Genomic DNA, 27,277 nt, shown 5'->3' with positions numbered 1-27,277 from the left:
TCATCTTCTAATCTTATGTCTTCTTTCCCGGGTTTGCTGTTCTGTGCAAAAAGATCCATGTAAGTAAAGTTCTCAGTGGCTTCTTCTTCTTCCTTGTGCTCTCAGATCGGCCAGTTCTTCGGCGTTATTGATCCCATGCTGATGATAAACCTGGTCAACGCGTCCCTGTTTACCTTCAAGAAGACTTTTGACTACCAGTCGCTCTGTGGCCCTAAAAACGGGACTAAAGGGGCTGCAGGCCCGCGGTCCGTCTACGTGGTGAGTTACACAAGCCAGAGAACGTCTGCCCACACGTGCGCACCCAAACATGCATGTTCACACTTTTTAATATTTATACAAATGCATGCACTCAAGTGTGATCACGCACATGGACAGAACAGGCTTGCATTCTTTGAAACGGTCTTGCGCACACAAACCATCGCTCACGGGGGAGCTGTAAATCTGGATCGAACAGATGAGCGCGTATGGTGAATGTGTTAGAGTGGGAGTCTCTGGAACACTAACAGGATTAGGTGGTCTGGCTGTTTGGCTAACACATCCAGTGATGTAGGAAGAGGTTCGGCTTTTCATCACTTGCAAAATGTAAAACTAGCAGCGGAATAATGTAAGTCGTCTGCAAACGTTAACGGTGAATTCTTGGATTCTTGGAGCAGGAGGAGAAATGAACACCAGCCCAGTGACCTGTCAGTATTATTTTGTGCTTCAGGACAATTGGCGCCACCAAATTTCAGAATGTCCTGGCCAACAGAGAACCTGAATGCTTACACGAATGCAAACTCAGGCCTGCAAGGATCAAAAATCATTCATGTAAAAGGCGCGATATGCTTTCTGGCGCATTTGCTGAGATCATAAGTTGGCAATTCCTGCACATTTTGACAAAAACTGTATTGTTTACTCAAGTATGGTGAGCCAGTAGTGAGCTAACGGACAGCTGCATGAGCTAATCAAAAAATATGGAACAATTAAAAAAAAAAAAAAAGAAGAAGTCCCTGAGGACTGAAATTGGGACTTTCTGGCCTTTTTCACGATTAAAGTTGTTTATACCAGTCACTGTTACTAGCATAGCACATTTAACTACAAATGCCCTGTGCTAAAGAGAATGCTAACCACTCAGCATTAGCAGGTGTGGGCCTGCAATGAATGTTGGCATGTCCAGTTATGCTAATGGTTAGTAGTCAGCAGTAGTGGTCAAAGACACTGTTGGGGTTACTGCGGTTGGGGACGGATCATTATTCTGGAGGTCTATTGGTCTGATTTCCCTAAAGAAGGCCAGTCAGCTAGTTAGCAAGCAAACTGTTCAAAACAAGCACAGACACCTTTCCATTCTCTAATCTTCCTTGAGATTTGAAAGTGTCAGTGTGACACGTTCAGCCTGATGGACTTTCGGACCAATGGGCCTTCAAAATCACCACTGTCTTTAACATGAGCACACATGCTAGCTGCTAACACACAAATCGCTATGCTAACACTAATCAGGCTTAGCATTTTCTAGTCAACATAAGGATGTTAAATATTAGCAAAAGCTGTGTATCTGAAGAAGGTAGATTTTTGGCCTTGGTAAGTAATTTTATATATAATTTTTTTAAGAAGTCTACGTGCTTTGAAACCAGTTTAAAATCCAGTCTGTGTGACTTTGTGAAAACCCCACACAGCCAGCGGTAGCAGAGGCCTCTTCCATATTTAAAAGCATGTTTGTGATATTTTATAATCCAATTACAGTGTGATGTTTTCGGTTCTGTTTTGACTTATTGCTTGAACGTGTGTGCGTGCAGACTGCGTTGGAAAACAATGGGCAGAAGAATTTTTCATGCACCTTTTAGATGGGCGGCAAGTGAAAACAGGAGGTGCGCCGCTCGATTTTCAAGTTTCCCGCTTTGGCGGGCAAACGTGTAAAACCCGCTGTGCCGACCCAGATGAGATAAAAGGTCCGGACATCTGTGATCAAAGATGTTCTTCAGAGTCAGCGATGCCTTTAACATGGTTAGTTAAGAGTCCTTGGTGACTCAACACGCCATCACCAGAAGAAAAAAAGGAAGTGGCACTAATTCACCTAAACAAGGCACTCTCATGCGACATGTAATCAAAGCAGCATGTTGGACCTTTTGTAATTTTGTTTGTTCACGGCATCTTTGTTTAGAAATTCATGCAAACATCTGTTTTGAGGGTTTTGTCTCAATTTCATCTGAGAGGGAAGAAGGTTTATTCTGGCGGGAGCCAAACATCAACCTTGCACAGTTTGCTACCACATGACGAATGCGGGTGGCAAGATGTACTCAAACTGTTGTTGATTACGATCTTTTTTCTGATGTTTAATTCTGTTCTATTTGTCCCTCGCAGCCCACAATCGCAGACATTTTGAATTTAGGGTGGTGGGCAACAGCAGCAGCCTGGTGAGTTCAAACGTCTGACATTGAAAAGCTGTTTATATTTTGGGGTTACTGATGGGCAGTAATTGTGCTTTTTTTTTTTAAAGGGGTCATATTGTGCAACTTGCATACGAAATTGCAGATCAAAACTGAAGGTGACAGTCGTGAGACCACCAGTGAGGTTACTTTCCGGTGCACCTTTTTTCTGTATTTTCAGTTCTTTGGCATTTTTATGCATTGTTATAGTGTCCTTTATATGATTGGTATATATTCTCTGGTTATTGGAGTTTATTTTGTTTAGTGCTTTGATTCATGGGATAATAAGAATAATAATTAGGGCATAACCCTGTTGTGTCTGATGATTTGTGGACAAACATTCTGGTTTTACAGTCACAAATTGAGCTTTACAAAAAGGTAAAAGAGTTTTAAAATGGATATTTGCGACCAGCATGAACGTCTGCAAATCAACAGACACACAGGGGTTATTCCCATTCTAATCCAGTTTTATCTTTTGCACGGTTTATTTTTCTGAAGGTAATTTGTCCTATTTTTCTGTAGGTAATTCGGTCGTCGAGGCTTACCGTTAGCAATAACGTCTTCACTGTCGCTCCAGCAGCGGTCAGGGTGTGGAGTAATCTATTAAATGTGAAACGGTAATTCTGTATCAGAATCCACATCAGTACTTTCGTATGGTATCTTAAATTCACCCATTTCGGCATCGTCATCACTACGCCACATTTCTCGCTCACAGCTGACTGCACCATTATTGACATCTGCGTAGCAGAGTAATACATCAAATGTGAACCATACACCCGATATTATACGGTCTGAAACATCACACAATTAACCAATCAGATTTGCGAGAAAATGTAATTGGATTAGAAATATTATTATTCAAAACTGTAAGTTGTGCTTGTCAGGAAAAATACCGTCTGTTTGGCAACCTTTTGTATTTTAAAACTGAAGAACCGTAAAATTCTCAAACTCTAAATTTTATACGTTATTAGTGAGATTTCAAACCTTTGTGTGCCAAAAAAAAATCATGCATTTCTGACATCTATAAATGTCTTTTTTAAACCACACGCGTACAGACGTATACTCGTGCTCTTAATCCTTTTAAGCTTAAAAGTTACTGTAAAGCAACTTTAATATGTTGAATTGATGTTCACGTGACTTCCAAAGCTTGGGCTGGTTGATGGGCTCACAGTTGAGCAACCAGTATGTAGACTTGGGTTTGATTCCCAGTCACACTACCTGTCTGTCTTTGGACAAGACATTTCACCTATGCTGTTCTAGTCCACCCAACTGTAAATGGATTCTGGTCCTCCTGGGGGACATAACCTGCATCAGATTGGCATCCCATCCAGGAGACATCATAGACAGTCCTCCTCTTCATGTTGCATGTCAGAGCCTATAGAGGACTTTTAAAAAATATGAGTGGGATAGCAAGGTAAGATGGTTTGGAGATGAAGTGAAAGATGTGAGACGGTTTGGGCATATGCAGAGGAGAGATGCATGGTATATCAGGAAATGGATGCTGAGGATGGAGATGATGGAGGAGGAGAAAAAGGCAGAACAGGTTTATGGGCGTGATTTGTTTGACAGAACCAGTCTCCATCTTTGTGTGCCTTGGCATCACACATCAAAAAAATGTTTATTTAAATTCATGCCAGTTTGAAATAGGTTCAAAATATTTGTGAGCTTGCCAGGACTACCGGAGACCTCAGGTGCAGAACATGGAAAGAATGATCCAAAGATTTGAGTTGAGGATGGTGAGTACACCACCTTTACAGCACTGAGGTGTGCCAGGCCATCCTGAGCAGATCACAGGTGGGGATGAGGTGGCTAGATATCCAGCTTAAAAAAAAAAATACTTTTTCCTGATTTTCGCCAAGTGGTGTGTCAGCTCAGGAAGACTCTGCACCAAATGTGGACAAGCAAGACCTGCTTGGAGAAATCACATGAGGTATGCTGAGTTGTAGCTTGAGCTGTTACAGTTCCAAATGTGGCCTCCTATAATTTTCTTATAGCAAGAGAATGTGTGCATACTCAGACATGACGGTGGTAACATTTTAACATGAAGCTTAAGAGTTTGCACAATATGACCCCTTTGAAGAATATAAGTCATCATTTAAAATTAAACTACCACTCTTGACATTATTAGTGAGCTATTTTATGCTAACCTTTTGATTGATTGGACACTATATTCTGATAGAAATCTGGAATGTTTCACCTGTAGCATTTGTTTTTGCTCTCAGGTCAATACTTCAACAGCTTCTGGTCAGCATCACATTCTCAAATTTCCTGGAAGCAGGTGAGGTCCCATCGTCAGACTGTTATTCAACCCCAGTGAAACTGAACACGTTTAACACTCCGATCAGAGGCAATTTGAGGATTTATTCAGGATTTTTTGCAGCACTGATTGAACTCAGGGTGGCCCCAAAAAGTCTCTTTATGAAAATAAAATTGGATGTTTGTTTTTAGTTGTAATGACACAGTCTTTAAAGCACAATTTAAACTCTTATCTACAAATTGTGGTGCAATATGACCACTTGGCAAGAATAGTAATGGAGGAGTAATGTTTTCACTCTGTGATTGGCTGAACACCAGTCATGCTCATGGGGACTTTGTGTGTGCAACATTATTGTAGAATCAACCAGAGTGCTGGTGCGTGGTCAGGTTAATATAAATGAGACTTTAACTGGCAAAGTAAATCACCTTAGCGGGGTGGTAACCACCCATTTAGAATGCGTTTTTTGTTTGTTTTTTTTTTGGGGGGGGGGGGGGGAGTGATGCTCTAGATCTATTAGTGCCCACCTTTAGGGGTCAAAATTTAAAAATGCTCACATCATATTGAAAGGTATTCTGTATTATTTGTCTATCATAAAAATTTCAAAAAGGTATAGTTTGGACCATCTGTGAGTGTGACTAAATTGTATGGAGTTATGGGGTAAAAAAGAATTTGCAAAAATGGTGAGAAAAGTCAATGGACAATTTTCAAGTTGCGCCGCCATCTTGAAACTGAAACATCCAGTTAGGGAGCCTCTCGCTCATGTGTTTGGCGTCATTACAAATAACAGCTTGTTATGACGCCTCACGGAGCGGCTAACCGATCGGATGTTATGACGCCTCACGGAGCAACAAACCGATCGGATGTTATGACGCCTCACGGAGTGGCTAACCAATTGGTTATGTCGCCTCACGGAGCGACTAACCCCTCGGATGTCATGACGCCTCACGCAGCAACTAAACAATCAGTTGTTATGACGCCTCACAGAGCGACTAACCGATCGGCTGTCATGACGCCTCACGGAGCAACTAAACAATCAGTTGTTATGGCGCCTCACAGAACGACAAACGGATCAATGTTATGATGCCTCACAGAGCGACTAACCGATCAGATGCTATGACACCTCACAAAGCGACTAACCAATCAGTTGTTATGAGGCCTCACAGATGTGACATATGTGCCACATATGTCATGCTTAGTTTTCATATTACAGGGTAACATATGTCACATGTCATAGAATCCAATGGACGTCAACATTGTTTGACCTTTACTGTGGACACCAAACACTCAACACAATGAAAAGTATTCCATTTATTATTCCTTTGATTATGAAAGAAGCTAAGATGAACACAATTTCAGTTTCCCTTTATCAGACTTCAAATAAACAAATAATTAGATTAATATTAACTGCATTAAGCCAAATTGATTAATTGCAAAGTGATGCCTACACACTGTATTAGTTAAACTGAAACTGCTTAATGTTTTGTAACCTGAAGAACATGTGCATTAATGCATCCAGATGGACTCTGTAAATGGGAGCAGCTTTGACTGCCTGTCTGCCACCATGAACATTTACAGGCATAAGTTTACATACACCGTAGCGGAAATCTTTTGAAGTCAATTTTCCCATAGTGTACATGCTCCATTTTAAAAAGCAATATGCATCAAGTCACTTCAATGTCCACTTTATTTAAATATGAAGTTATTTAAAAATAATAGTTAAAAGATGGATTTATTTCTGTTTTTTATACACCAGCATAAGTATCTGTTTAAAGAGCATGAACGATTCTGGAAATTGATGGAATTTCTTGTAAAAAGCTTCTAACTAGTTATTTGGAAAATGTTTGGCTTCATTTAAGGGCCAACCTGAAGACCCAGTGCCTTCATGCTTTTACAAGCAAGGAAGAAAAAAAAATCTAAAGCATTGTGCCTTTTTAAAATTGCCCCTTGGGGATAAATAAAGTGATTTGATTGATTGATTGATTGATTGATTGATTGATTGATTGATTGATTGATTGATTGATTGATTGATTAATTGATTGAGCCAACGATTCCAGAACTTTTTGAATCTCCACAAGCCAGGTTCCTCATGAAGAGCCTACTCTGAAAGAGCAACGGTACAGGCTGTTTCTCAGAAATATAAGAAGAGGTGGAGTAGTAGAAGTCCAACCATTTATTGTTTCAACCTGTGTTCCTCAAACAAGTGATTTCACCGACTGGCTCATCTATCTGCCTGAAGCAGTGCACTAATTAGAAAGAGTTGGGGTTTTCAAGCTCTGTTTGGGACCCTATGAACTTTATGAAATTGACGATTAACACTCAAGAATTAAGAATGAAGTTTTGTTGTAAAGATCTGTGGGATCCTCAGGATCATGACTTTGGTACTAATAAAGAAATCTGAGGCATCAGACAGAAATGTGACACTTTTTAAGGGAGTGCACCATCATCGTCATGACCTGAAAGGCTGTCGATCAATGAGGAAGCCATTTGGCTATATATATATATATATATATATTTATTTTTATTTTTTATTTTTTTAAGCACTTTGTCCTGCTGATCAGCTATAATTTGTGTTTTGAACAAATTGGCACAACATATGTTGAACATTAAAATGCCACGCGTCCTTCGAGCCAGAAGGTCCATAAGGTTCAAAATGGTTTGCATTTAATTCAGCTTGAGATTTTATGTTTCTACCAACCAAAATAACTGCAAAGTAATAATCTTAACTCCCACAATAGGATCCTTAGCACATTTTGCACCAAGTTGTAAAATCCAGCAGATGTGCACCCCCAGATTGCAACATTGCTGATTATTCTTCTGTACTTGTAACCTAAAAATAGAGTCTGCGTTTGTATGAAACCACCAGAAAATCCTTCTGAATGTGCTTTCAGCTGACATGGACGATGACCTGTCAGACGCCATGCTTAAAGAAGTCTGCATCACAGAGCAAACACAGTACTTTTTTGAGAACAGCAACCGATCTTTCAGAGGAACAATCGAATGTGAAAATTGCTCCAGGTAAGTTCCCACAATGTTTCTAATAAATTTAATTTATTTATATAGTGCCAAATCACAACATAAATTGCCCCAAAGTTCTTCGTTCGGTAAAGTCCTGGATGGAGGGCAGGCTGGCTCCAAAGATTTTTTTTTCTGCAGACCTGACAGTTCATTGAAGTCTGAGGCTGTCATGTTTGGAGGCAGATGGAAACCAAACAGGGATGGAGATGCACAGGACAAACTGGATGATGGATGTGTAAAAGATGATGAGCAGTTCCTGGGGCAGGTTGAACTTCCTGAGCTGTCTGAGGAAGTACATCCTCACCTCTGCTGTGCCTTTTTTCTGAGGGACTCTATGTGAGAGGTCCACTTCAGATTTTGGGAGACAGTGGATCCCAGGAACTGGAAAGTGTCCACAGTAGGCACAGTGTTGTTGAGAATGGAGGGGGGTTGGGAGTGAAGAGGGGAGCTTCTCCTGCAGTCCACTATCATCTCCACAGCCTTGAGTGGGTTCAGCTCCAGCTTATTCTGACCACACCAGAAGACCAACTGTTCCACCTCCTGTCTGTATGCAGCCTCATCACCGTCCTGGATGAGCTCAATGATGGTGATGTCGTCATTCAGCAAACTTCAAGAGTTTAACAGAGGGGTTTCCTGAGGTGCAGTCATTTGTATAGAGGGAGGAGAGCACACACCCCAGAAGGGTGCCAGTGCTGATTGACCGTGTGCTGGATGTGATGCTCCCCAGCCTCACCTGCTGTGTCCTGTCCTTCGGGAAGTTGGTGATCCACTGACAGGTGGGCACTGGCACAGAGAGGTTGGAGAGTTTTTATGTGGGGAATTGATGGGGTTGAACGGCGAGCTGAAGTCCTTGAACAGGACAGGTGCTGTAGGATTTAATGCAGTTCCATTTTGACCGCATCCTCAACTGACCTGTTTGCCAAGTAGGCAAACTGCAGAGGTTCCAGCGGGGGTCCTGTGATGACCTTCACGTGGCTCAACACCAGCTATTCAAAAGACTTCATGACTACAGATACCAGGGTGATGGGCCTGTAGTCATTTAGTCCTGTTATGGAGGGTTTCTTTGGGACTGGGATAATAGTGGAGTGTTTGAAGCAGCAGGGGACCTCGCACAGCTCCAGGCATCTGTTGAAGATCCAGGTGAAGATAGGAGCCAGCTGATCAGCACATGCTCTCAGACATGAGGAAGAGACCCCATCAGGTCCTGGAGCCTTTTTGATCTTTTGTTTGCAAAACTGCTAGCAGACATCGTTTTCACAGATCGTTAGTGCAGGTGGTGTTGCAGAGGGGTGGAGGAAAGAGGTGTCCAGGGGAGAAGATAGTCCATTGTTGGTGTGGTGGGTTAGGGGTGTGTGAGGGTCCCTTTCAAACCTGGAATAAAACATGTTCAACTCCTCAGTTAGTCGGGGCTTCTCCACAGGTTGGGGGGATGGTCTCCTGTAGTTGGTAGCATGCTGACGACCTCTCCGCACTGTCGCACGATTGTTGACTGAGAATTGTTTTTTCAGCCTATCAGAGTTGCTCCTCTTTGCTACTCTGCTTGTACAGGAAGCCTGTTTTTGTTGTTGCTGTATGTGTAGAAGGTTTTGGTCTGCACACACAGTTAGTTCCTCACAAAAACTCATGTTAGGTGTCACAAAGTCCATGAATGTCTGTGGATGCAGCTTCAAAGACGCTCCAATCTGTGCAGTCAAAACAGGCCTGTAGCTCCTGCCTCGACTCATCCGTACACTTCTTTGCAATCTTCACTACAGGGTTTGCAGATTTTAATTTCTGCCTGTAAGTGGGAATGAGGTTGAGCAGACACTGATCAGAGTCCCAAAGCTTCACGGGGAACAGAGCAATACGCATCCATTACTGTGGTGTAGCCGTGGTCAAGAATGTTTGCTTCCCTGGTGGCCCACGTGATGTGCTATCTGTTCATGGCTCAGATTTGTGCTGTTAGAATCCCCCACAATGATGAACAAGGAGTCTGGATACTTTCTCTCCACATCTGTGATCTGGTCAACGAGTTGCTGCTGCACCTCCGGTATGCACACTTGAGGTGGGATATAAACACTGACCAGCACAAACAAGGAGAAATCCTGCAGTGACTAGAATGGGCAGCAGTTTATGAAAAAGGTTTCCAGCTGAGAGCTGCACATCCTCTTCAACACCGTGACATCTGTACCCCAACATTGGTTTATATAAAAGCATGTTCCACCTCCTCTCGTTTTCCCAGAGAGGTGCAGAGCACTGTCAGAGATATGTTCACTGAGCCAGGTTTCAGTGAAACATAATGCCATAATGTGTGGGAATAACCTCAAGGTGATTTCACAAATTACATCACAGAATTTATCAAAAAGTTGTAAAAACAACTTGTGGGAATCACAGCTGTGTGTTGTTTACATACATGCATAGCAGCGCAATGCGTGATTGACTTTTAGGGTTTTGATATCAAAAGTATCCCATGGTGCTCTCTGTATTTTGGCCGGTCTCTACCAACCAACAGGTGACACAGTGTGTTGTGAAACTAGTCAACTGTACAACCCCTGGCAATAATTATGGAATCACCGGCCTCGGAGGATCTTCATTCACTTGTTTAATTTTGTAGAAAAAAAGCAGATCACAGACATGACACAAAACTAAAGTCATTTCAAATGGCAACTTTCTGGCTTTAAGAAACACTATAAGAAATCAGGAAAAAAAATTGTGGCAGTCAGTAACGGTTACTTTTTTAGACCAAGCAGAGGGAAAAAAATATGGACTCACTCAATTCTGAGGAATAAATTATGGAATCACCCTGTAAATTTTCATCCTCAAAACTAACACCTGCATCAAATCAGATCTGCTCGTTAGTCTGCATCTAAAAAGGAGTGATCACACCTTGGAGAGCTGTTGCACCAAGTGGACTGACATGAATCATGGCTCCAACACGAGAGATGTCAATTGAAACAAAGGAGAGGATTATCAAACTCTTAAAAGAGGGTAAATCATCACGCAATGTTGCAAAAGATATTGGTTGTTCACAGTCAGCTGTGTCTAAACTCTGGACCAAATACAAACAACATGGGAAGGTTGTTAAAGGCAAACATACTGGTAGACCAAGGAAGACATCAAAGCGTCAAGACAGAAAACCTAAAGCAATATGTCTCAAAAATCGAAAATGCACAACAAAACAAATGAGGAACGAATGGGAGGAAACTGGAGTCAACGTCTGTGACCGAACTGTAAGAAACCGCCTAAAGGAAATGGGATTTACATACAGAAAAGCTAAACGAAAGCCATCATTAACACCTAAACAGAAAAAAAACAAGGTTACAATGGGCTAAGGAAAAGCAATCGTGGACTGTGGATGACTGGATGAAAGTCATATTCAGCGATGAATCTCGAATCTGCGTTGGGCAAGGTGATGATGCTGGAACTTTTGTTTGGTGCCGTTCCAATGAGATTTATAAAGATGACTGCCTGAAGAGAACATGTAAATTTCCACAGTCATTGATGATATGGGGCTGCATGTCAGGTAAAAGCACTGGGGAGATGGCTGTCATTACATCATCAATAAATGCACAAGTTTACGTTGATATTTTGGACACTTTTCTTATCCCATCAATTGAAAGGATGATTGGGGATGATGAAATCATTTTTCGAGATGATAATGCATCTTGCCACAGAGCAAAAACTGTGAAAACATTCCTTGCAAAAAGACACATAGGGTCAATGTCATGGCCTGCAAATAGTCCGGATCTTAATCCAATTGAAAATCTTTGGTGGAAGTTGAAGAAAATGGTGTTGTGAAAGTGTAGTGACACGGACCCACAACAGGGGGCGCAAATGAACGGACAATAGAAGGAGTCAAATTTGAACACTTTACTGTTGTGAATGCCACAACCATACACAGCAGATTATAGAATGATACAAAGTCAATGGATAAAGGTGTCGTGTGGGCAGGCTCGACGATAGGAGACGTCCGTCTAAAGAAGAACCGGAACCACACGATTTCCTCCGCCACCGAACCCGAAGGATACTGGAGCCGCCAGGTCCCGAATCCCCCAGGTGGCCACCGTCTCCGCGTGTCGGATCTGGTACTGCTGGCGAAGAGCAAAGACAGTCAAGTGTGGGTGTGTACACCCAGTAACAACAGCGGTGGGAATTCCACCTCCACCTCAAATCACACACTCGTGCAGCTCCTGTTTCAGCACTTATCTGGAAGGAGTGAGAGGCGAAGACGTTGGCACTCTCACAAACCACCAATCAGCGGACAAGGCTCCACAGGAAAGAGGCTGCAAAAAGAGTTCAGACTAAGATACAGTTTAGTTTATGACTTATTACCTCCTTAGAAGAACGATATCTCGGCGACGTGGTGGAGGTGTCATCCTGCTTTTATCTGGGGTGAAGTGCAGATGATCGGTGACAGCTGTCATAGTTGATGAGTGACAGCTGTCACCTCGGCTGTTCCTGTGAGGCGGCAGCGCCCTCTCGTGCCTGAAGCCCGCACTTCAGGCAGGGCGCCCTCTGGTAGTGGGCCAGCAGTACCTCCTCTTCTGGCGGCCCACACAACAAATGGTCCATGACAAGGCTCCAACCTGCAAAGCTGTTCTGGCAACAGCAATCAGAGAAAGTTGGAGCCAGACTGATGAAGAGTACTGTTTGTCACTCATTAAGTCCATGCCTCAGAGACTGCAAGCTGTTATAAAAGCCAGAGGTGGTGCAACAAAATACTAGTGATGTGTTGGAGCGTTCTTTTGTTTTTCATGATTCCATAATTTTTTCCTCAGAATTGAGTGATTCCATATTTTTTTTCCCTCTGCTTGGTCTAAAAAAGTAACCATTACTGACTGCCACAATTTTTTTTCCTGATTTCTTGTAGTGTTTCTTAAAGCCAGAAAGTTGCCATGTGAAATGACTTTATGTTTGTGTCATGTCTGTGATCTGCTTTTTTTCTACAAAATTAAACAACTGAATGAACATCCTCGGAGGCCGGTGATTCCATAATGTAAAAACTGATATGCCATTAAGTTGAAGGATAGTCATTAATGCGGACCGCCTTCCTGTGTGCCATTTTGAGGTCCACTCATGCCAGCTGATGGAGTGCCTATTGCCTACCCGCATGCTGTGCACGAGCCGCGCACACGTTTTCTCTTTAACGACCACCATAAAAAATGCTGAAAAATAATTTGTGCACCAGCAACGTGTGTTTTAGTTTCTTGGCAGGACAACGTAGTAGTTCAGCCTGTTTGTCATCTTGCAAATCAAAGTTAAAAGATGAAAAGAAGCTTTGTTGTTGTTGCCACACATGAAGACTTACTTCATTTTATATTTTTATTGCTTCCAAATGAAATTTTCGTACATCTGCTGTAAACATTTTGTGGTAACGAGGCCAACATCAACTCTTGTGTCTGTTTCTCCAGGATGTACCATGCTGAAAAGGTGCCCAAGACCAACCTGGTCTTTATCATTTCTGATGCCAAACACACCCCTCAGTGCCCGCCCTGTAATGGCAAACCATTAATACAGGATGAGCAGCAGTGTATCCTCCTGGGCAGATAGGCTCCACTCTCTCTATTTGAGGAGCATTTAGTGAGTGTTGGTGATGTATTTTAAGAAAATTTGCCATTCATGAGATCACACACATGCAAGTATGATTGGGAGCGATTTTAAGGAATGGAGTGTACCAGCTGCCATACGTCTGAATTAATTTTATTTTCTCCACCAATGAGGTAATGTTTTCACCCATCTGTGTTTGTTGGGTGGCTGCTGTCACCAGGGCTGCTTACAAACTTGCTGGAGGGGAGGCCTATTGGCTAAGAAAACAAAATACCTAAATTCTGGTCCAGCAGAGCTTGTGGCTCTAACCCCCAATCTCAACTCTCTTTTGTACCCCTTCCCCTTGGCCCTACCCCTACCCCTACGCCTACCCCTTTAAAACAAGGGGTAAGGTGAAGGGGTATGCCTCTAGCCCTATGAATTGAGACACCCCTCCACCTTAGGAGAAAAAAAAGCTGCCCGTGTCAAACTGCCGTCTTCACTGTTTGTTAACATGGCAACCAAAATGCAACTTGTTGCAGTAGCCTGTTTGCTCTTTTTATTTTCTCGCCTTTCTGCGTAAATGCAAAGAAATAGAAGTCGCATCGCAATCATGTCAGGTTAATTAATTTAATTAATGTGTAATTTATAATAATAATAATTAATGGTATTGATAATTAATTAGTAATTAATTAATGTTAATAATACTAATAATAATCAATAGTAGTAATAATTGATATTGTTTGATTAATCATTAATTGACTGATTAGTAATTAATTAATTAGTAATTAAAATAAATAAACACTTGAAGTATATCAGTCTGGCTCGGGCATCTTTTCTGGATGCCCCCTGGACGCCTTGCTGGAGAGGTGTTCCGGGCATGTCCCGTTGGGAGGAGGCCCCGGGGAAGACCCAGGACACGCTGGAGGGACTACATCTCTCGGCTGGCTTGGGAACGCCTTGGGGTTCCCCCGGAGGAGCTGGGGGAGGTGTGTGTGGATCGGGAGGTCTGGGCGGCTTTGCTTGAGCTGCTGCCCCCGCGACCCAACTCCAGATAAAGCGGAAGAAAATGGATGGATGGATGGATGGATGGATGGATGGATGGATGGATGGATGGATGGATGGATGGATATATCAGTCTGTGTGCAATGAATGTATACATTATACCAGTTTCACTTTTTGAATGGAATTACTGAAATAAATCAACTTTTTCATGATATTCTAATTATATGATCAACACCTGTATGTATGTTATGGGCTGCATCTACTTCTGTTAACCTTATATTTCTTTTTCAAATTCTTCCATTTTTTGCATCCAGCCCTATTTCCTTTAGAAATTTCCTTAACAAATAACAGCAGGACATCAGGTTATGTGGTACACATATACATGTCTGTGTATATATTTTCCAACTTATTCCGATTGATGAAACTTCTCATTTTCTGCCTGAAAGCTTATTAGGAGAGGGCTCCCTGTTTGTTTATAAAATACACACACGTTACAGATCTTGAAATCCAACAGCAGGGATCACCATTATCCAAAGATTTATGAACATACAAATTAACGCGCTTATCCTTTATCATGATTTTCTCCATTGTGAGATATAAAAGTGTCTTATCATAGCGTTCGTGTGTATATGCATTATAACACCTCAGCACATGAGTGACGTTACGATATTCTTCAGAACGACAATATACACAACATGCATCCAGCAGCATGCACGTTGCTGTCATAGACAACTGTCTGTAAAGTTTTTTGGCAAGTTATAACTTTCTAAACAGCGTAATTTGTAATGAAAGCCGCTTCATTTGTGCGGCTCTTTCGGTGCCATGTTTGTTTTTTTGGGGAGACAGCAGTAAGCTCCACCTACCCCTCCAAACGGAGTGTGCATCCAGATTCACTCCAAACGGAGGGGTTTGTAGCCCTCCGCCTACCCCTCCACCTCGCTCCAAAAAGAGAATTGAGACACCCCTCTGTCTCTCGTGCCCGTGCAAAACGGAGGGGAAGGGGGAAGGGGAAGGGCCAAGGGGTAGAATTGAGATTCACCCCAAATCTGCATTTACACATAACGACAACAAGTCACAAATGCCATGAAGTATACATTCTTGGCCGCTGATCATGAATGTGATGATTCGGGGCAGAGACGTCACGTGTCCTCAGGAACGGCTGCAACCTGTTACCACGCATTACAATTAATGGCACGTGTTACTGGAGAATTATCAGGAAGCATTACACACAGCCAAGAATAATGTTCCGCGTTGTTGCGCGCTATCGCGTGTAACACTGCATCATTAAGTTCTGTCACATTGTGAATGAGGCATATTGTCTCCACACACACCCCAATATTCATCCAACGATCAGTTGCTGAACAGTTCAGATCGCTCCAGTTTGCTCCTCAAAATCCACAGCAGAAGAACTTTGTGACTGCATGCTTAGTTGGGCTCTGTGCCATGGAGTGGCACAGAAAGGAGGAGGAGACTGAGAGAGCCAGACGTGTGACTTCAGGTGGCTCTCGTCTCACTCGTTTCCCAAACATCGGGCACATGCAGCAGGTGGAACACCTGCAGCAGCGCGCTGAGGACCATTGGAACGAAACTTTTAGCCAACTTGCCATCACTGTCCTTCTTCAGCATACTGCAGCAATGAAACTGAATGCGGTGCAGCAGCGTTTGATTGTGCACACATCAGAGAAGAATGCTGTCACGCTCTATTAAGGATCACCACTAATCAAGATGGATCAACATGCTCAGTTGCAACCTCCACGACATGAGGCGAAATGAGAGTGGTGCGTGACATTCGTATCTACATTTTTTGAATGCCAAAAACATGCTCCATGAAAATCACGAATATCACGCACCAACACGCACTACTGTATTAAGAAGCATAGTCAGATGCATTAAGTCACATTAAGAATGTCAGGAATGTGCCAAGAATGACGCAAATATGACATTCGTAACGCGTCTTGCCTATGTGTAAACGCACCGTAAGGGATTGGAGAGGGACTACAGATACAGGCTTGTGTTTCACACTACTTGTTTGTACCCTTGGACAAGACACTTCATCTGAAGTGTCCAAGTCCAACGAGCTGTGAATGGGTACCAGCCTTGGTTTGGGAAGTAACATGCAATGGACTGGCATCCTGTCCGGGGAAATCATGGACTCTCATGCACTTCATGCTGCATTATCCAGGGATAAGCATGGATCAAATGGACTTCAGGTCTACAACGATCAGTCATAACATTGTGACCACTGACTGATAAAGTGAATCTCACGGCAGTTCGTGATGGCATCACATAAAGTTATTTAATCTATTAGATCACGATACCCTCATGAAATGTATTAGATTTTCATGGTATCACAATCTAACAGATCACAAACTGCAATGAAACTGGGCTGTTTTGCGGACGGGCCGTTGGGCATTAGGCTTAGATGACCCCATTGCTGAAAGTCTACTACATTTTATGATGGCTAGAGACTGGGCAGTAATCACATTGATTATCTTGTTACAACGGGACATGTCAGTGGGTGGGACATATGAGGCAGCAAGTTGTGTTGACAGCAGGAGAAAAGGGGATAAATAAAAGATTTTAATGACTTGACAAGGGCCAAATTGTGATGACTGGGCAAGAGATCTCCAAAACTGCAGGTCTTGTGGGATGTTCTTAGTTGGTCTTGCTCAGTACCTACTGAAAATGGGCCAAGGCAGGAAAACTGGTGCAACAGGGTCATGGGCAACCAAAGCTTATTGATGTGTTTGAGGAGCGAAGGCTAGCCTGTGCTGTCTGATCCAACAGAAACTATAATGTTGGTTCTGAGAGGTCTAGTGGAGTCCATCCCTTGACAGTCGGAGGTACTTTGATGGTAAGAACAGGAGCTATACAGTATTCTGCAAGTGATCACAATGTTGTTTGCTGATTGGTGTGTGATGTCACAAAGGATGAAGGAAACACTGTGAAATAATGAGAAGGAAATGGGTACTTTTAGGTAGATGCAAGTCCACACCAATATTTAACCAGCTCTCCCTTGACTGTCTTGTCCACACTAGTCAGTCAGTATGTTCAGGATTAACACACATGTTTGCCTTTGATACTTGATGGAGGAAAACAAGACAACAACAGAATATTGTAGAATAACTGTTTTCAATACTGTTTACATGACTATACTAATAAATACCAACTCATTCACACACACGCATGCAAAGTTTATTCCTGAATAAAGATGTGCCTGTTGTGTGTCTGTGTGGCAGATGGTATTATGTGATAAGTCTGATAAATTCATGATGTTCTGTCAAACCCATGGGGATAAAGACTCTGTTAGGGATTCAGTTTCTTGGAAAACATCTGCTGTATTTTCAGCCATAATATTAGCTTTCAATTAAATTTGATTACATAATCGTTCTTTTCGGTAAAAGATGAATGGAAATATTTGTTTCCTGAACTATGTCATATTCCTGAATATGGTAATCAGCTGACGGTCCTAATCCCTGTGAACTGGCTCAGAATCCACGTTACAGAAAAGGCCCGGCAACCTGTTTCGACAACAATGAAAACGTAAGTCGCCTTTATCACACTTTAACACACACTGTTTCTGGTTCAAAACCATTTGAGCTGCACACTGATTTGTTGATAAAAGTGTTCTGTGTAGGATTTTACACATAATACAGTTAAGAAGACTGAAAAAAAATTGAAGATGAAACTTTTCTAGGAAGTACCGTATTTCCAGTTGTGGGGTTTCGATTTTTATACTAAACATTGTTACCTTGACAGGGTGTGTTTAACTACTGAAGAAATTAGTGAAGCAACTGTGTTTGTGGCAGCGGTGGGCACAGTTCAAATAATCTGATAACCGATAATTATCTAAGCTAATGTTTTTGCTAGCAGATTAGCTTTTCATTTAAGTTTTAAAACCATCATCGGACCAGTTATCTTCTGAAAAAATTTAGTTCCGATAACTTTCAGTCAGTAACATTTTTGCTGGTAAAGTGAGCAAAGTTTAACGGTCAAAAACATTTGTAAACCCTAAAATCAAACATTTTAGTCCATCTGTTGTGAGTTTGTGGCAGACCTGCTGCCTGTCGCTTGCTGATGACCTCATCATTAAGTGTAAAATGTGATTGGCCGGTCAACGCAGGGAGCATTGTGGGTAGTGTAGTTCAGGTTCACTTAGCTTCACTTACAGTGAGTGTTATCAACAAAACGGACCAATTTAAACATTATTTTATTTCTTTGTGGCTGACGGTATAATTTAATTGCCAATACTCGGTGAGGGAGAGGAGCTCTCGTGGCGCAGCTGTGTGTACAGAGGGAGGGACTTTTCTTCACTGTTTAGACACTGTTTTGGATTAAAAAAGGAAGCTTTATGTGGATTATTTCTTCAGATGAATCCCACTGAAACTAACAGGTAAGAATTTATATTTACTACATATCTTTAACTCTGCCAATCAATGCATTAATGGGCATATTTCAGTTGTTTAAGCCGCAGGGTTCAAAGCGTGTGAAAAAAGCAGACACTTTTTTAGTTCATAAATGATGGTATATACTGTGATACCAAGGTCAACAGTGACTTCTAATACTGTGTTTTATTGCTTTTGAAAGATGATGACAGTGTTTGTTTTTTTATTTATTTATTTTTTCATGCTTTCTTATGTGTTTGTGATCCTTGAATTTACCCAGCAGCCCCTGCGGTGCTTAAAGTGAAACTAATTTATCAGAAGCCGACAGTGTAATCAGGGAGGGGTGTTATTTCAAAAATTTTGAAATCTATAGATTTTTGCATGGAATATGGAAATATACATGGAATAAACCATAACAGTATAATTTTTGGGTCATTTGGTTCCAAAAACCCATATGGACGGAGCGTTTGAAAATTTCAAGTAACGCGTGTGTCATATATGTGCTGTTGACGTAGAAAACCACTCTGTTGCTTATAATTAGTTGTTTTTGTGGCCATGTCATTCTTTACATGTGATGATTATACTCAACTGATGTTCCTGAAATAAAAACTACATAGATTTTGTTTGTTACAATTGATCGTAACATATGTACTGAAATTAGTTTTTTTTGTCAATTATTCTTAAAAAAAAAAAACACCAGATAGGCTTATTATTACTATAGCAGTTGAATATAAACTTGGGGTCATGCAACATTTGGAGCCAAATTTCAAGTCTCTAGATGCAGCGGTTCTCAAGATATGACATTTTCGTCGATATTTTTGGCAATTTTTGAACCCGATATCTTCACTGGCTCCGTCCATATGGGTTTTTGGATACAAATGATCCAAAATTTATCCTGCTATGATTTATTCTGTGGATATTTCCATATTCCATACAAACATTTATAGATTTCCAAATTTTTTGAAATAACACCCCTCCCTAGTGTACACCCCTCCCTAGTGTAATCCGAATCAATACTAAAAGTTATCGGTTATCTGTAATAAAGATACATTTTTTAGCAGTTTATCGGTTTACCATCATAAAAGATAACTTTTCAGTTATCAGATAAATGGTTATCGAAGCTAAGTTTTTGGTTAGCTGTGCCCACCACTGGTTAGCGGTTTGCATTAGCATGTATGGTTATGCTAGTGGTTAAAATGTTAGAACCACCAGACAACAAATGTTTTTTTTTTTTTTTAAAAAGGTTTCAACAAGTTTTGTTGCAATGCTTTATAGCCTGAATTGTCTTCACTGACTGGCCACTTCATGAGGTACATGGGTGTACCTCATGAAAACGTTTTACATGTACACATTATACAGTGTTTTGGACACATTTGACAGTCTAGGTGTAAAATCTGTTTTTCCATTACTTAAAATATCTTTTAGTTTAGTCTCAAGCATGAAAATCACTTTATTTGACTGTTAGCATAGAGTCACGTGGTGCTACCATGTGCAGTGATGTCATACCAACTTGGAACAGATGGATTTGGCCTGAGCTTCCCAGCCTAACTTCAAGTGCCATTCCACAGTACTTATTCGAGTAGCTGGCCAGAGATTTTTGAGTTCCAACATGTCTGGAACACAGGCATTAATGTTAACCGCCAACTAGCATGACTGAATATACTATTCCTCTAAAACTTGTTTGTGATCACAAACACATTTTAGAGGAATTTCCACACGAGTGTCTCACCATTCATCCTGGACCATGTTAGGTGGATGTGGTCATATTAACAAAAATGCTAACCTCTGTAAGTCTAAGCATACGCGATCGTGTTAACTATGGTGAACACCTGCACTTAATAGGGCTTTCTTTAATATAGCCCCTCAGTAGCCAAATACACCATGTCAACCTATTAAAATCCAGTTTAATGGTATCTTTCATATGCATAAATTTGCCCGTTAAAGTAAAACATTAAGTTACTCACACCTGGCTGAGTTAGGCGCCATGCAAATTGGTGCACCTCCACTGATTCTCCCAAATAGGTCTCACCTGGTTACCATCCATGCAGAGTTCTTTTGAGGAGGCACACCACTTGGCAAAAGTTGGGACAAGTCCCAGTTTTGTTTTGTTTTTTGCAGTACCTGTTAGCCTCCTAACCACTCAGGTCTGTTTTCAGCTTGAAGCAGCCATGGGTAGACACGGCACAACTTAGCATAACTCCGGGCAGACTTGGTGTCCACATCGTATTTAGTTGTACTCGACTATTGATATCTCTAGGTAACTCTTTCCTGGCTTTGGGTAAAAATTAGATGCAACGAACCTGCATTGGGTTTCCCTAACATGAGCGAGAGTCCAGCTAGCGGCCAAAATTTTGAACATATTCGAAGCCGGTACAAGTTTAAATGATCTTCTTCGATTTGTGCTGAGCCGTGGCAAGCAGTACACTAAGACCCCTCGCACGAGCTGTTCGCAAGCTGTGCAGGATCACCACTCGGAACAACTCTGTGGTATCTACTTTATTTGTTCAACATGAATTCCAAACCATATCTATAAAGGTAAATAATTGTGCACGCCCATAACCTCTTTAATCTATTCTTCTTCTCTTTTTTTCCTGCTAACTAACCTGCCATCTACATGGACCTTTTGCTGCATGACTCTTGTTTCTCTTTTTTGCTTTGTGATTGGCTGTTGATGGTTAGGATGAGGCCATGCGCCAATCAAGCGCAGGCTCCCCATTGACTTCCTGTCTGCTCATGTTACCGCTGCCACTGTTCATGTGCTGTCTCGGGTCAGTCCCATAACTCGCATTCTCTCTTTCATTAACACTTTATCACTATCTTGTGTTCAAATCTCATGATCTTTACCTCATGCTCTCAGGCTTCCACCGCATCCCCTCCTTGTTTGACTTTCTGCTTTGTTCCATCGTCGCGTGTCTTTTTTGTTATTTTCATTTTTCACCCTTATCCTTTTCACTTGTCACTGTCTCCTATGTTCCACCGCCATCCATCTTCACCTCCCCCTCACCCCAAACTTTCCTCCCTTTCTCTTTCCATCTCATTTTCACCTAACTTTGAACTTCCAGACTTTCTCTTTGTATGGTTGCCCATCTATCACTATCCATCTCAGGCGATGGGCTCCGGTGTCTACCACTGCTGGCATTTGATTACTGATGTTGCCAGATGCTAGCAAGCACAGACATCGCTCACTTCTCATTTGCATTGAGACATTTTTAGTGTCAACTTTTTTCCCCACTTCAAGCACACATTAAAACAATCCTTCCCTTTTTTCCCTTTCAAACACCTAAGCATTTACATAAAACACATTTTGGAGCTTTGTACAATATTTGACCTCTGTTTGATACCTAGGAAGTGCTTACAGTACAGGGAAAAAGTATGTACCCCCTTCTAATTTCTGTTTGTGCATCTTATTTTGTGTGCAGTTCAAGGAAAGATTGACGAAAGGCTATATATATACAAAATGTATAGTTTTAAATCAGGAAACAAAAGTCCAACACACCCTTAACTGGAACTCCAACACGTTTCCCTTAAACTTAATAGCTAGTTGTCCCATCTGAAGCAGCAACTGCAATCAAATCCTTCCAGTACACTTTCATACCATAAAGGATTTTTGACCCACTGTTCTCTGTAGAACTGCTTTCATTCAGCCACACTGGAGGGTTTTCCAACATGAATTAAGATCCTGTTTAAGATCCTTCCACCATGCCTCAGTATTGTTGACGATGAGTTGGAAAGTCTTTACGATGTTGGTACATTGTCCCCACATCGGTCAACTGGCTGCACAGGGGGTTGATTCCCGGTTGGTCTACTCCCATTTCGTCTACTCTAAAATTCCCAGTTCGTCTACAGCTAGGTTCCCAGTTGGTCTAGTCCTATTTGGTGTACTCCCATGTTGTTTGGGATTTTTATGCAAATGAAACTTAAAATTTAATGTTTAGTTGATAGTTTTTATTTTTTGCATGAAAATAAGGAAATTAACTTCTACAAATTCTAAAACCTAGCTTTCTAAATAAACTAAGAGTAATATTAATGACTTATTTTTGTCTTTAAATATAGCAACTGATACAAATACAAAAGAAACAACAGGCTAACCCTAACCCTAAATAAAATTTCTGAAAAAAATATTTTGAAAATTGGGGTATTTTTGGTTTATCTAGTCATTAGAACCTCTTATAACTCAAAATCTTGTAAATATTTAAGAAAAAATCTGGAAAATATGAAAGTAGATGAAATAGCACTACTCTACATTTCTGAGAGTAGACCAAATGGGAAGTAGACCAAATGGGAGTAGACCAACTGGGAAGTTACAGCACAGGGGGCTTGACTGACCTGCGTCACCCTCCTCCATGCCGTTATGGATAGATGTCTGTGTCACCAAACCCACAACATGGATGACTAGGTTTTGCTTTTCATCTACAGTCTACCCTTTGAGGTGTCCAGCATGAGTACCCCTACTAGAAGTTGACAGGTCCAAGCAAATATAGCTTTCTGGGTACACACAAGTTCTTCTCCCACAGTAAAGTACATTACCAGCAGAAGACTTTGATGAGGGTACCCCAAAATGTTTCTTTTGGGTCATTCAGTTGTGAAGTTGCTCTTGTATGTGTTCTTGTATAACCCAATTGTGCTTGAGTTTCAACTCACCTGCTCCAGACATTCTCCTTTAGAATTGTTTTTTTTTTTTTGTGGTTGAGAGCACAATTCATATATTCCTCAATTATGGTGAGCTCCCTCAATCATCAATCTGATAGTCCTTGACACAGCGTAGGGTTTGGCCATGGATTCCCAGCTCCTTCAGGAGCTCAGGAATACAGTGTGTAGCTCCAAAACCCCAACAGCCAATCTCTGCTGGGCAGACTGTTGTTCTCCAGCCTTGCTGTTCTGCATCAGCTGCTGCTATGTCTGCATACCACATCTTGTTCTACCCGTTTGCTTCATCAACAGCATCCTTCCAGGGCACTGTCAGGTCAATGAAATAGATCTCACACGGACTGCCTGGGAAGGATATTTGGCTGTGTCTATCTCTGCAGGGATTGTTAGATGCTGGCCTACATCAGCCAGCATTTATCTCCTAGTCCGGGACTCATTCCAGCTGTCTGATACTGGTTAGTATAGAGAATTTTCTGTATTTCACTTCCTCTCCCTGACAAATGAATGCATTCAGTGTTGTTTTTGGCTTGTTTTTGACTTCCTGGATGAGCTGGTATTGTAGTCAAGGAAGAATTTTTGAAAGTCAGTTCCTGGAGGCAAGGTCTTTTTTTGTGCTACGTTTCTTGGTTTAGAAATGATGGCTCTCACTGTGGTTGTTTTGAGACCTTAGAAAGGTCTTTGTAGCCTTTCCCAAGAAGGGCTTTTATTGTCATTGTACATACATGGACACATACAATGAAATTTGTCCACTGCAGTTACAGTTGGACACAATCCAACCACTAGGGACAGTGATCAGCCACAATCTGGTACCAGGGGACCAGCTGCAGCTGACGAAATGAGGCTTTGGTCAAGAGCAGAGAAAGAAGCAGACCTTAATGTGCATGTTTTTGATGGTGGGAGGAAACTAGAGTACCCAGAAGAAATCCATGCAAACATTGGGAGAGGCAAGAGTGCTATCCACTGAGCTTCCATACCACTGATTTACTTCAATCATCATCTTCATGTCTTCTGGAATTTCTGACCTTGACATTGTTTTATTGAGTAAAACATTTAAGCCAACCTCTGCCTGCGGAAACAGTTCTATTTAGTTGAGGATTTCAATTGATGGATTAATTGATTTAAACAATAACTGAAGACTCTGGTTTGCTTCCATTAGTTTACTGTGGCTGAGACACAAGACTAAAGCTCTGAGTAAAGTCCTATGTCACTATTTATCATGTTTTTTTTTTATTAATAACTGAAGACACTTTAAAAATTTACTGGATTTGTAGCAACATACTCCAATTTCCTTGGCAAAGAGAAAGACAAGAACTGAACTAAATGATTACAGGCTGGCCATGAAGAACTCGGGCAGGTCAGCCAATAGAGGAAACTGTTGCTATTTCATTTTGCACAGTTTCCTGCAGTTGGAGATAATGGCTGTCACTGTGGTTGTTTGTAGTGTCTAGACCAGGGGTGGGCAATGAGGGCTGAGACACTGTAGGTTTTCCTTGCAACCAGTCACCTCAGCAGGCAGTTTCTCCCCAGAACATAAACACCTGATCATTAATGAAATCACCTACTGAGGTGACTGGTAGCAAGGAAAACCTGCAGTGCCTCAGCCCTTCATGAAAATTCAGTAAGGTATATCTTATATATTATATTCCAATTTTAAGGTGGAACTATGCTAGTATACTAAGGTATATTTAAATATCTAAAAAGGAGGGGTAAAATAGAAGAGTAGAGAAGAGTAGAGTAGAGCCACTTAGGTGCCTGGTCTTGAGAACCAGGGATGGTAGGTTGAAATAGCACGTGATTGCCCACCCCTGTTCTAGACCCTTAGAATTGGCTGCCTTTTCCAAAGTGGTCTCTTTTGGAATTTCTTTTGACTTGACCGTGATGTTTTCCTGGGTAAGATTTTTCTTTCACTGACTTCACATTAGACTTCAGACAACTTTATTGATCCCTAAAAGGGCAATTACGTTTACACTCCAGCTACCTCAGACAAGATACAGCAATTAATTTGCAATTATTACTTGTTTACCGTAATAATGACACGCATCAAAATTAAAGACAACACATATACATTTGACATTGTTTATGTGCCCTAAACTTGAAGCAGTCCATCATACGATTGAGGCAAAGTGGGTGAAGGCCACAGCAGGAGGGGCCCGTGCCACCCACCTTGGGGGTTGAAGGCTGCAGCAGTAAAAAAAAATGCGCTGCCTTCGAGGTGGCAGGGAGGAAGCCAGGGTGAGGAGAGTAGAGAGACATGGGTGGGGGGGATAGGGATGGGGTGAGGGAGACATGCGTTGTGTGCAGATGAGTTAAATTATTCATTACTGAGACAGTTCCAGTTTACCGTAATTGATCTTAACAGGGCATGCGGTAATCACTCCTGGGTGTGCCTAGTCCAGCTGACACAAGCTGTCAGTGTCGTTTGGTAGATTTGTGAGTTTGAAAAGTGTAGGGCAAATGTGTTTTCACACAAGCTCAGTTGATAATGGATCAATTTTTACCTGTATAAAAATTAAATTATTTTATTCTTCACTCAGTTTACAATGTTTTGTAAAAGGTAGTTCAAGTGTGAGAAAAGGTGCGGAACAGTAAACCAAATCAAGAAGGGCAAATACTTTTTCTTGGCACTGTTAAATGTGCAAAATTTAATTACTTTTTACCAGGTGGTAACTTGTTTTCGTTTTGGTCATTGACACCAGGAGAAGGACCCTGACTGTGGTGGGGCGTCCAGCCTGAGTCCCTCTCTTTGGCTAATGGCCGCCCTCCAGCTGGTGCTGTTCTACATTGCAACTGGCTCCAGGCACCCTGTCGTCCCCTCATGACCGTCCGGCTCATACCCACAAGCCCACTCTGTGACTCTCCAACATGGTACCCGGCATGCAATGCTGCCACCTAAATGACGACCGGCCAAAGAGAAATGCTTGTACCAAGAACCCGCGAGCCCCTCATCCTGCCAGCTCTCTTCATCTTCAGCATTTCTTCAAAGGGGTTTCACCAGGAGTGAGGGTACAAGTTAGACAAGCTACAGATAATCCATTTGAACACACAGGAACCTGACATGTTTCCTCTCTGTCCCCTCCATTGGTCTACACCAGCTGAGATTAGAAGAATCCACTGGTTTCATCCTCTGGCTCAATGTCACTGAGGATGGAGAGATGCCACGCATGTAGCGTGTCTGATATATATTGAAAACTTTGAGTGGTTTTCTTCAGCACTGCCAGAAACGGTGTCTTTTTTTCCCACAAGCGTGCAGTTTAATCTGAATGGCTTTGCAGTGGCATGTTTGTAGGTATTTACTGCTTTGAAGTGGAGAACCCAGCTGTGCAGTAAGAGATGCCAAAACGTGACATCAAAGCTCTTAGCTTTCATCTGTCTTTTAATTGTTGTTAAGTATGTGTGTCTAATCTTTAGATTGCACACCATCTGAAAGTTTGTAGGATGTCATTAACTTCATCCGGTGTCGCAGGCCGAACGGTCCCCCCTAAAAATCAGTCTGACCTGCCTTCGCTGCGCATGCGTCATTAGCCGTGGCTCACAGATTATCACCTTGTTTCTGCTTCAGACTGCACTCCAGTCATCATCTGTCTCACCGGCAGATATCTGAAGCTTTTGTATAGCAATAATTTCAACATAAATTCAGCATTATTTCATCATAAAAGACAGATGAAGCGATCACAGCGCAGCAGCTACATGAACTGCTAGCTGATGTGTTCACTGTGCGTGGGTCATTTCAAAGCGTCACCAAGTTTTACCTCGTTTCTGCTTAAAACTGACTTTAGAATAATTTAAGAGGTTTTACCTTTATCATCTGATGGTTAATAATCACACACTTTGGGTGAAGAGAGTCTGTCTTAGAACTCCAAAATGACGCATGCACAGTGGAGGCAGGGGGACCAATTTTTAGGGGCGGACCATTCGGTCTGCGAAACCAGGCCTTTTTTTTAATGTAGATACCGTACTGTGTGAAAATGGTGTTCATTATGTTAATGCACTCAAACTCTTCAACTGCCGCAGGTTACCTGTTTTGATGTTTAACAACTCTGGCGTCTAACAAGGAGTAGCAA

The 27,277-nt window shown here is 41.7% G+C and overlaps 1 protein-coding gene across 1 annotated transcript in view; it reads left to right on the top strand.

Moving 5' to 3' along the window:
- LOC117503713 (voltage-dependent calcium channel subunit alpha-2/delta-1-like) overlaps positions 1-26,998 on the top strand; it is a 139,990-nt gene extending 112,992 nt beyond the window's left edge. The window contains exons 32-38 of the mRNA XM_034162931.1: positions 106-258; positions 2,338-2,390; positions 4,625-4,680; positions 7,548-7,674; positions 13,065-13,183; positions 17,645-17,727; positions 25,913-26,998. Of these exons, the coding sequence (XP_034018822.1) occupies positions 106-258; positions 2,338-2,390; positions 4,625-4,680; positions 7,548-7,674; positions 13,065-13,183; positions 17,645-17,727; positions 25,913-26,035 (714 nt within the window). The 3' untranslated portion in view covers positions 26,036-26,998. The remainder of the gene's footprint in view (positions 1-105; positions 259-2,337; positions 2,391-4,624; positions 4,681-7,547; positions 7,675-13,064; positions 13,184-17,644; positions 17,728-25,912) is intronic.
- Positions 26,999-27,277: the final 279 nt, after the last annotated feature.

Source organism: Thalassophryne amazonica, chromosome 22 (assembly GCF_902500255.1).
Source record: "Thalassophryne amazonica chromosome 22, fThaAma1.1, whole genome shotgun sequence".
Taxonomy (NCBI): Eukaryota; Metazoa; Chordata; class Actinopteri; order Batrachoidiformes; family Batrachoididae; genus Thalassophryne; species Thalassophryne amazonica.
The sequence above is the reverse complement of the archived record's forward strand: the minus strand, read 5'-3'. Positions and strand labels throughout refer to the sequence as shown.